Source organism: Austrofundulus limnaeus, unplaced genomic scaffold (genome assembly GCF_001266775.1).
Source record: "Austrofundulus limnaeus strain Quisiro unplaced genomic scaffold, Austrofundulus_limnaeus-1.0 Scaffold17, whole genome shotgun sequence".
Classification (NCBI taxonomy): domain Eukaryota; kingdom Metazoa; phylum Chordata; class Actinopteri; order Cyprinodontiformes; family Rivulidae; genus Austrofundulus; species Austrofundulus limnaeus.
Window position 1 is genome coordinate 108,429 of NW_013952419.1, and position 9,801 is coordinate 118,229.

General features: G+C 37.1%; 2 protein-coding genes across 2 annotated transcripts in view; both read left to right on the top strand.

The window, feature by feature from the left end:
• The window catches only part of gabrr3a (gamma-aminobutyric acid type A receptor subunit rho3a), a 10,897-nt gene extending 9,128 nt beyond the window's left edge, over positions 1-1,769 (top strand). The window contains exons 8-9 of the mRNA XM_014003128.1: positions 497-690; positions 794-1,769. Coding sequence (XP_013858582.1) covers positions 497-690; positions 794-1,096 — 497 coding nt within the window. The 3' untranslated portion in view covers positions 1,097-1,769. The remainder of the gene's footprint in view (positions 1-496; positions 691-793) is intronic.
• A 2,277-nt stretch (positions 1,770-4,046) lies between these two features.
• Positions 4,047-9,801, top strand: part of LOC106514007 (G-protein coupled receptor 64) — a 28,764-nt gene continuing 23,009 nt past the window's right edge. Inside the window, exons 1-4 of the mRNA XM_014003084.1 lie at positions 4,047-4,190; positions 7,507-7,580; positions 7,965-8,036; positions 9,303-9,374. Of these exons, the coding sequence (XP_013858538.1) occupies positions 4,102-4,190; positions 7,507-7,580; positions 7,965-8,036; positions 9,303-9,374 (307 nt within the window). The 5' untranslated portion in view covers positions 4,047-4,101. The remainder of the gene's footprint in view (positions 4,191-7,506; positions 7,581-7,964; positions 8,037-9,302; positions 9,375-9,801) is intronic.

The window sequence follows — 9,801 nt, forward strand, 5'->3', positions numbered from 1 at the left end:
ATTTTATATACAATATTCAATAAAAAGAAAAATATAAAAAAGTGAGAGAGAAAAATATGTATATCAAAATCACAAATGAAATGAAAGGCAGCAGAGAGAAGAAAAAAAACTTATATTTGCCCCTTTTTTCTAGAATAAGTTCATATAATAAAACCTATGTTAACAAAACAAAAGACGAACATCTAATCCCTCTAGAACAACAATTTATATAGATACACATTATACTGTTTCGTATTTCTTTAACAATCCAACTTTTATCATTCTCTTAAATGTACACAATGATCCTGCAGTTTTTACATCACTCCCCAAATTATTCCATAGTTTTATTCCTTGAATTAAAGTCCTTCCTTCAAACTAGTTCTGAATTTGGGTTTTACAAATATCTCTGTCCCTTTTAAGGTTATAACAACCCTTTCTCTTAACAAAATTTACTTGGATGTTTAAAGATAATTCTTATTTAATACTCGTCTTCTCTTCTGACGTTTTGTGAATTTAGGCATCACCACGGTTCTGACGATGTCCACCATCATCACTGGTGTCTCGGCTTCCATGCCTCAGGTGTCTTACGTCAAAGCCGTAGACATCTATTTGTGGGTGAGCTTCCTGTTTGTCTTCCTGTCGGTCATCGAATACGCCGCTGTCAACTATTTCACTACAGTGGAAGAGATGAAGAAGCTCAAGAACGCAAAGGTGTTTTTCATTCTTTTTTCATTAATTTTAACACCTACTTACAGTAAATGGTTGGTACCATACTCAATCATCACACTGTCTGCTTTTCCTTCTGTTTCTGCAGATCCCCGACTCTTTCAATGCCAACCAGGCGATGGCTTTCGACGGGTGTTTCCACGACGAAGACATRGACCTGACTCCTTTCCCAGAGGTGGATATCACCCCGAACACAGACAGAACCACTCAGTCACGAAACTCCACGGCCTCCGCACCCCCAGATGGAACCAGGCTCCACCGCAGAAATACGTTAAAATACAACATGAGTTATATCATGAGCAACAGCTACATGATCGACTCGTACTCCAGAGTCATATTTCCCATGGCTTATCTGCTCTTTAACATCATTTACTGGAGTATGTATGCATAAGGTATAAACTGTGCCGAAGAACAAAATGTTCTCGTTCGGCTATCTTCACCTTTATTCATATGGGCGAAAGGAATCAAAGTCTAATAAACTATGGGATGTGACTTTTTGTTTGCACAGAGTCTGTTGACCTGCATGGATTGTCTTACATTTCAGAGCTAGGATCAGCTGCTGCAGCCATCAGCTGTATTTTGTGAATGTGTTTTTTTCATGCATGTTTTATAGAAAAAAAGGTTTTAAAAGTTTTTATTTTAGTGTTTAGGTTTATCAGAAAAAAGAAACATTCAAATATTTAAATTATTGTATAACTTCTTCAAAAATAAACCATGACTTTTCTGGTAAAGCACAAGTTTTTTRATGTAACTATTTCACTTCTGGTGTAGCCTGAGCCACTTTCTTCTGGAATATCAAACTATTTCTGCTGAAATAATCATTTCCTGCAATAGTTTAACAATGTAAATGCTTATGAAATGCTGGGGTAACTCACTCACCCACACACTTGAAGTTGTGTTAAGAAAGCAGTAATCCACTGAGGTCATGGCCTCACTCAGCTCATCAATCTTTCTCCAAGCTGAGGTCATTAAAAGGAGCTATCTACTACAGGTAAGATATTAGTTGTTCAGAACATATAGAACGCTTATTAAAAAATAAAAATTTTTTATAAAGTGTAACCATAATGCCGTTTGAGAAATAAATCAGTTTAATAGCTGAACTTGCTTAAGTCCATTTTCATTGTCCAAAAGCCACATGTTGTAAAGTCTAATGATTTTTGAATAGATTGATGAAAATTAAAAATTAATAAATGAGAGGCAGAATATGGGAAAGAGGAGATTGTGGTGTAAAGCCTTTATGKCTGCATAAATCTGGGATGTGGAGCCAGCAGGTGGTAACAGATGATTATTATCTCTTCCTGTAATAGATTGACTGGTGAGAACTGAGGTAAAAAAAATCACGAAGACCACTGATTCTTATCAGTCAAACTTTAACTCATGTCTTTTGAGTCGTGCCTACAGTGTTTATTCAAGTAACACTGGTGTTATTTATTGTAAAGGTAGATTGTTGGGGGGGGGGGGGGGGTTTCGCAGAAAGGAGAGAACAAATACCCACAGAATCAGGCAGACAGATGGTGGTTTTATGATGAACAAAACCCAGGAGCTTAAGGGCATTACTTCATGTTGACAGGTTGACCTGCGAATAAAAGCAGCGCCCAGGCAAAGATTAAAATCTAAAAGCAGACAAAAGTACGGGGCCGGCAGTCATGAAAAACAGGCACACAAATAGCAATGAAGGCAGGACTGGGTGAATAGAACAAAAAAAAGTCAGTTTGCAGAGACAGGAGAGATGAGTGGTGGAGGAGCTGGAGTAAAAAAAAATACAATTTGAACAGAGACATCTACTGGATAAAAGAGTTACTGCAGGAAACATCAATCAGAATTTTTTACTATCGAATGTCAACTTTAGGGAGGCTATAAAGCACCGTGTTTGTGCATGCCTGTGTGTGTATATATACACATCTTTTTATTGTTTGTGTGGACACATTTTACTCAAGACTAAACTTGTGAGGACATTTTTGTCATGTAAACATTTTTGCTTGGTTCACACAAGGCAAAAAGCAATTTGTGGGTCAGGTTTAGAGCTAAGGTATGAATTAAGTTTAGGTTGAGGGTTAGGTATGTACCTGTGGGGTTAGGTTTAGGGTAAGGGGTCAGGGTTYGGCTGTAMAAATTAAACAGAAATGAATGGAAGTRAATGCAAAGACCCAACATGTGTGCATTTCTTGCACATTTTTGGGGACACTAGGAATGTCTTCAGAGGACATTCAATTAAAACAAATACTTAATCCCAGAGGTAAATTAGTAAAATTATTCACCATTTGCCCTTGTGATGGCATTTTGCCTGATCCACACAAGGGAAAACCCCCATATGTGGGTCAGGGAATAGGTTTAGGACTAAGGTATGAGTTAATTTTAGGTTGTAGTTAGGGGTCAGGGTTATGCTGTAGAAATGAYCAGAAGTCAGTACAAGTTCACAAAGATAGTGAAACACGAAACGTGTGTGTGTGAGAAAACACAGGCCCAGTAATACAACCTGCATATGTTAAATGCAACTACAACATGTGTGTAATGCTGAGACATTCTTCAAGCTTCTGGGTTAGACCAAATGACTATTTGAAACAGTTTTATAAGAAAAATGCTGCAGTTCTAAGAATGTTTTAATGTTTTAAATATCAGCTCGTAGAAGCTCAACATTGGACCATTTATGTTTGACCCTGTTCTTCCTCGTCATAATGAAAGGTATTTAAAACCTGCAGCTTTACTGTAAACATGTTCTGTGTTCCGTCCTACTACCTCGCAGTGCTCTCTCAGTGAGTTTTAATTATGCATTTTCTTGATCCAGTTAAGGCTATAAAAAGTCAAAACAATGAAACATTTGCAACCTGATCAAGAAATGCTGTAGTAGTGATGCTGTCCTCGCTCACATTCTTGGATAACAGCTGAATAACATGATAACAACAAAACGTTGCGATGCCACAGGTCTTTGAAGCTTTGTAGCTTTGTGGTAACAGAGTTCCCATCAGCTCTGTCATAGAGAGCCCTGACAAATGTTAGGACACACCCTGAGGCACACCTTGAATGTCAAACAATAATAGAAACACAAATCTTTCTCCTGGGGAAAAAACCCTTAAGGAAGTCCTGTCAGCATAGAAAAAATGTTTTTACTCAACTGAACAATCAGATCATGTAGATTTGGTAAATAAACAATCATGTTTCTGGTGGTGTGGAGGGGTGTTGTGGGATATACTTGAGCTAAAATAAAAGAGGTGACGTCCTCTTGTTCCAGCTGACGTCTCAGGGGCGTGCCACCTGTGTCAGCTGCTGGTTCTGCCTGAGAAGTATTCAGAGAAGAAACACGACCATTAGCAACTGTTTGCTTTTGTGTCAGTCGGGGAAAATGTTCGGGGTTATGTTCGGGCTTTGATTTCCTTTCGATTCTGCTGCTGGGAAGGGATGCTTGATGGAAATGAAGAAGTCATGGGAACTCCAGTATCTTGTTCAGGCAGATGTTTGTGCTGGAAGTCATTGGCTCCTTCTGTCAGGTAATGTTCTGGTGGTGGTGCATTTATTTTCTTGATTCAACTCAATCAGAGCTGACTCTGGTTCCAGTCAAGATCAGAAAACACACAGAGACATGTRTAAAATAGTGTAAGCAAGTGTAAACCTAAAACTTTTTCAAATATACCTGTTTTCAGCTGAAGAACTTTTTTCAAACTCCTGAATACTTTATATTTTTCTTCCAAGCTCAGGCTTTCCTGTAATCTTTAAATGTCATCTTTATCAGAATCATCTGATGGTCTTTTAAAGATCATTAATTTCTTGTCCAGTCTTTGTTCATGATCACATGACACTGTTTAGTGTATGGGTTAAAGGAAAAGTGTTGAACAAAAATGAAGGATGGAGATTAAAATATAGAGACAACCTAGAGCAGATGAACAATATCTGAAAGTCATGTGACGAGGATTTATAAGAGAGCTGAGGCAGGACCCGGGAGATGCAGCGTCTGACGCAAAACCAATTCAATAGACTCCAAGAAATAATAATGAGTTCTAATGGCAGGTAATCTAAAACCCAGGCACACAAGTAGAAAAGCAAAACCTAAGAACTGACTAGTCTAACTAATAAACCACAGAGGATGTGGGAGTGAACAAATCCGAAAGAGGATAAACAAAACCAGAAACTAATAAAAGCCTGGCATTTCTTGAAAGAGTATATGTCACCCACCACTGTTCATGCCAGAGTTTTAGTCATAAGAAATTACTTAAATGACATTATCTCACACAACAACGAGTTGTTAGAATTCTGAGATGACTCTCAGCTACTACCATACTTTAGCTCAATCTGTAAAATTGACTGGTTGTAGCCATTTATGTAGATCAGTTAGCTGTCACAGCAATCTTAGCTTCAAAAGCTAATCAGTCATGCAAATCCAGTGGTTACTTTCTGAGTTTCATTCAGTTCTGAAGCGTGATTTATGAGGTATTTTGCTAACTGACAGAGACTGGGATGATGCCAACCTTTGTCAACATTTCAAGCAWAGATGTGCAATGGGTAGTGCTTAGAGGATTAGTCTTAATCATCTAGGACACCAAATGCTGCCTATTGTTTTGTAAAATTACTGAGTTATAGATATTTTCTGTGTTTTAAAATCGGTTGGTTATGGTGAGCATTTTGACTGATGGTGCTTCCAAAAGGTAATCAGTTCTATATGTACYCCCAATGATTARGTTCTAAGAYTTTGATTAAAACARATTCAGTGGTTCTTGAGATACTTTGAGACAAACAGACGTGTAGATAGYAATAGAACATGACTGGAATTTAAAGTTGAAATCTGAACAACAAGCTTGTGAACCACGACCCAAAGTGCCCAAAGAGGCTATTCAACATTGTGWCTTTGCCAATATGTTTTGAGTCAACACAATAGGTTCATTCCTTGACTTTAGTAACCATTCTATTCTTGAATGATTCATAGGTCAGAGTCAGGGACCAAGTATTTCTTTGCAATGGTCAGGTATTGGACTGATACAGACTGATAAAAAAACAGCCAAAGAAAAAAGTTCCTCTTCAGATGATCTATTGTTAAAAACTAGTTCGCCAAATTTTTTTAAATATATATTGTATTGCCAAAGCCTGTGAAACTGTACTTATAGGCCTAGAGCACCTTTTTATCCAATCAGGATATTCAAACTGCTTCACACTATCTGTGCCCTCATTTACCCATTCACACAGCCCTCTACTAGGTCTCCACAAACCTAACATGTACAAATCGATCTATAGAGACTAATCAACATTCATTCACTGATGGGACAAACATCAGAGGCATTAGGGGCGAAGTGTCTTGCCTAAGGACACAACTGAGACAGCTGGACCGAACCGGCAACCTACCGGTTCCAGGACGACTCTCCTCAGCTACCCCAATTGAGGACAAAATGACTTCTGATAAATGAACAAATACAGTAGGCTGCTTAAGTATGTGGTGTTGATGTCTTTCTGCTCTGGGTTTACAACAAAAGAAATGATGAACATCCTTTTCATTACAACATGACAGTTTTATTTTTAAAAACGTGTAACTAGACACAGCTGCTGTATTCGCAGTGAAACAACAAACTGCATGTGAGTGTCTTAATGACTTTAAAACATCTCCCCTACTAAACTTTTTCTGATGCTTTAAATACTGAAAAACACCTTACTATCATTTTTTAAATAAATAATAAAAATCATCTGAAAATAAGTTGAAGTATTCTAAGTAAAATTTAACAAACCTACAGTTTATGAAACTGCAATTTCTCACATTGCAGTTATCCAACATTGACCAGTCCATTTTGGTTAACAGACAAAAATGCTAGCATTTGAGCCATCTATTTATTGCAGTTTTTGCAGTGTTTTGCATAGGCTGTCAACGCTATGCTCATACGTTTGCAGTTTATTGTKKAGCCCTATTCCACAACTGATTACRTTTTGAAGTCAACCCAAAAACGGCCACCAACTTAGTGAGTTTTACAAACAGCTATAGTATGATTTGGTAATAAAGGGGTCACATCCCCAAATTAATGTCAGAGCTACACATTTCCCAGTGTTTTTTCTTAAAACTTTGGCAATTTTAGTGTCAACCTTGTTTGTCCATCATTGACTGAAATTATTCATTAATAATATATCTACAACTGAGTTTTAGAGTCAACCCAATTCAAGATGGCTGTCATAGCTAATCAATCTTTGAAAGCACAAAAACAGCTACCTAAAGTAGCTTAACAGAGACTGAGTTGAACCTTGATGTCTACCATCTATTATTATAACACACACTAAGTGCTAACAAATAGCATAGATCTTTTAAAATCCCAAGATAAAAACCTCATGTTCATGGTTTGACTAAAAAGCTCTGAATCATCTTGAATCAGATGGATTTTAATGGTTAATCAGCTGTAGATGCAAATTCAAAAATGACTTTCTAAAAGCTTTATCAAAATGTGGTTCATGAGATAGTTTGTTAACAAATAGAAAGACGTGCATCACATTTACAGTCTTGTGACCTTTTCTCTAATCCTCTGATCATAGCAAACACGCCCTTTCACAGGAAACTACTTTGTTTCTATCAGTCAGATAATGTAGTTCTTTGTACTGCACCTGCAGTATTGTGAGAATGAGAAATAGTTAACAMGGTTGTCCTGTAGTATGACGTTATGGAAGAATTTGATTTGGTATTTTGAATTTATTTAAGAAAACAATCAGAAAGAAAGATAACATATTCAGACATAGRATAGATTTATCTCTTATCTGTTTGGGTGTAATGGAAAGAGGTAGATTTGCATGATTAGTCTGAGACTTTAGTACTTTTAATGGAACATTTTCATTGTATTARAGAGTGAAGAGGCCCGGTTCCCATCTTACCTGTGCAGGGTGGCTGAAAATACACCTGCTTATTATCATCCTGGCAGGTAAAACCTGACGTCATCTGTGACACATCAGCCTTTGCTGGCACACAATGAAGCCAGCGCTTCTAACCAGCCTCATCCYGTCTAACAACTCTACAGCTCCTTTATAAGCTACAGATTCCTTTCTGATTTATACTTGAACTTGTCTGTCTGGTCTGATTACAGTTTGTCCTGAAGTCTACTTCAACAACAGCTATTAACTTTAGACTTTGAGGAGCCAAAGTGGTTCAACTTTTATTTTGTACAGTGTGTGCTACAAAGAACCAGGAATGTCATATTTCAGTGACAGCTGGCTAAAGCTGAGAAAGATATTTTGTGTCATGGAACAGGATAAGATCTGATGATCTGTGTTAATCACATTGAGAACTGAATGATTTCTCTATTCAGGTCAAGCTTTTGGTCTCAACTCCACAATCGCTTCCAACTTCACCACTTCGACAACAGCTGCACAGACTGCCGGTAAATACTGTACAACTCCTTGGCACAGACAATTTCTTTTCAAATCCATCCTCAAGTGTACAAAAACACACAACAGATCCTAGTATGTCTATTTTTAAAAATAAACAAAGCAAACATGAATAATCTATGTGTAAAAAAACAAAYCATGTGTGCTCACTTCTACAAAAAGCAGCACTGTGGCCAGTTTTTTGCTTTGTAATGTCCAGGTTTATGTCAACACAATGCCAGAGAGGGCCCAGAGAAGACTCCTGTAAACCAAACGGTTCTAGTGTCAAACCTGATAGATGAAACCTGACCAATGTTTTCATGAACAGGTTGACATAAATATGTACAAATCTAGAACTAAAAAAATAAAAAAAATACTTTTTACCAAACATATTAAATTTATTGCCTGTTGAAATAATATTTAGGTAATTGTGCATACACAATAGTTTAAAGTTTCTTTTATCGCAAATTCCTAGACCCTTCCTTAAATGATGTAATCAGTTTGCTTCATGCTTTTTAACAGTGGTGGGCACTGTCCACACTGTTTGTTTAGGCCTACTAAAAATTCACAAGTGTAAAAACCTTTACTTTTTTGCCATTTCTGCCACATTAAATAAAAACTATCCCCTCTTACAAGCAGTGCTGGATGTGTCAGGCACATTATTTCTAGCAAATATCATCTTTAGCAGCTAAACTTCAAACTAAATGCATCAAAAATAAAGAAAATACACTTAACAATATTTAAGTAACAAATACAAAAACTGAATACATGTAAAATATGGCATAGAATGTATTTGCTATTTGTTGTTTGATTAATTCAAATGGTAAAAACTATAAACTTAATCAAAGAAATGCTTTCTGAAAGGGGTAAATTGGATGTGTCACAGACAGAAATATACTCTGGTTTGGATTAGATAATTTGCCACAGATGGTTCCATCCACCTTCAAAGTAAACTAATAGAAAACTAACAAAATTTTTGCATCAGTTCCATCAGTTTTCTGGAAAGAGAGGAAGTGACACAGACTGGGTGACATTTGCCTTAGTGGTTAGCTTCCACCATTTTTTTTTATAAGTTAGCATTGGCAGAGCTAAGATTCTTGTTTAGTTTATTAGTGGTTAGTGAACCTAGGTTTTCTCTGCCCATAACTGCTTGTTAAAAACCTTGATACAAAGCAAGTGTGAGTACATCTAAGCTGTAACATGGAAACATTTACTAGATTCACTATAACTAAAAACACCCTGAACTGTGAGATTCAGTACWGATTTTTGTCTTCATTCAGGTCAAGCTTTCCGTAGTCTAAGTTCCACGCCTGATTCCAACATCACCACTCCAACAAGAGACACTTCCAGCAGTATTATTCCAACAAGTGCCATTTCCAACACTATTACTGCATCAAGAGACACTTCCAACACTACCACTCCAACGATAAAAGACACTTCAAACACTATCTCTCCAACAAGAGACACTTCAAACACTATCTTCCCAGCAACAAGAGACACTTCCAACACTACTACTCCAAGAGACACTTCCAACAATACCACTCCAACAACAGACACCATCACTCCATCAAGTGTTGCTTCCAACACTTCAACACCAAAAAGTGTCACTTTTAACACTACTAATCTAACAAGTGCCGCTTCCAAGAATACCAAACTAAGTGTTGCTTCCAATACTACATCTCCAACAAGTGTTGCTTCTAATACTACATCTCCAACAAGTGTTGCTTCTAATACTACATCTCCAACAAGTGTTGCTTCTAATACTACATCTCCAACAAG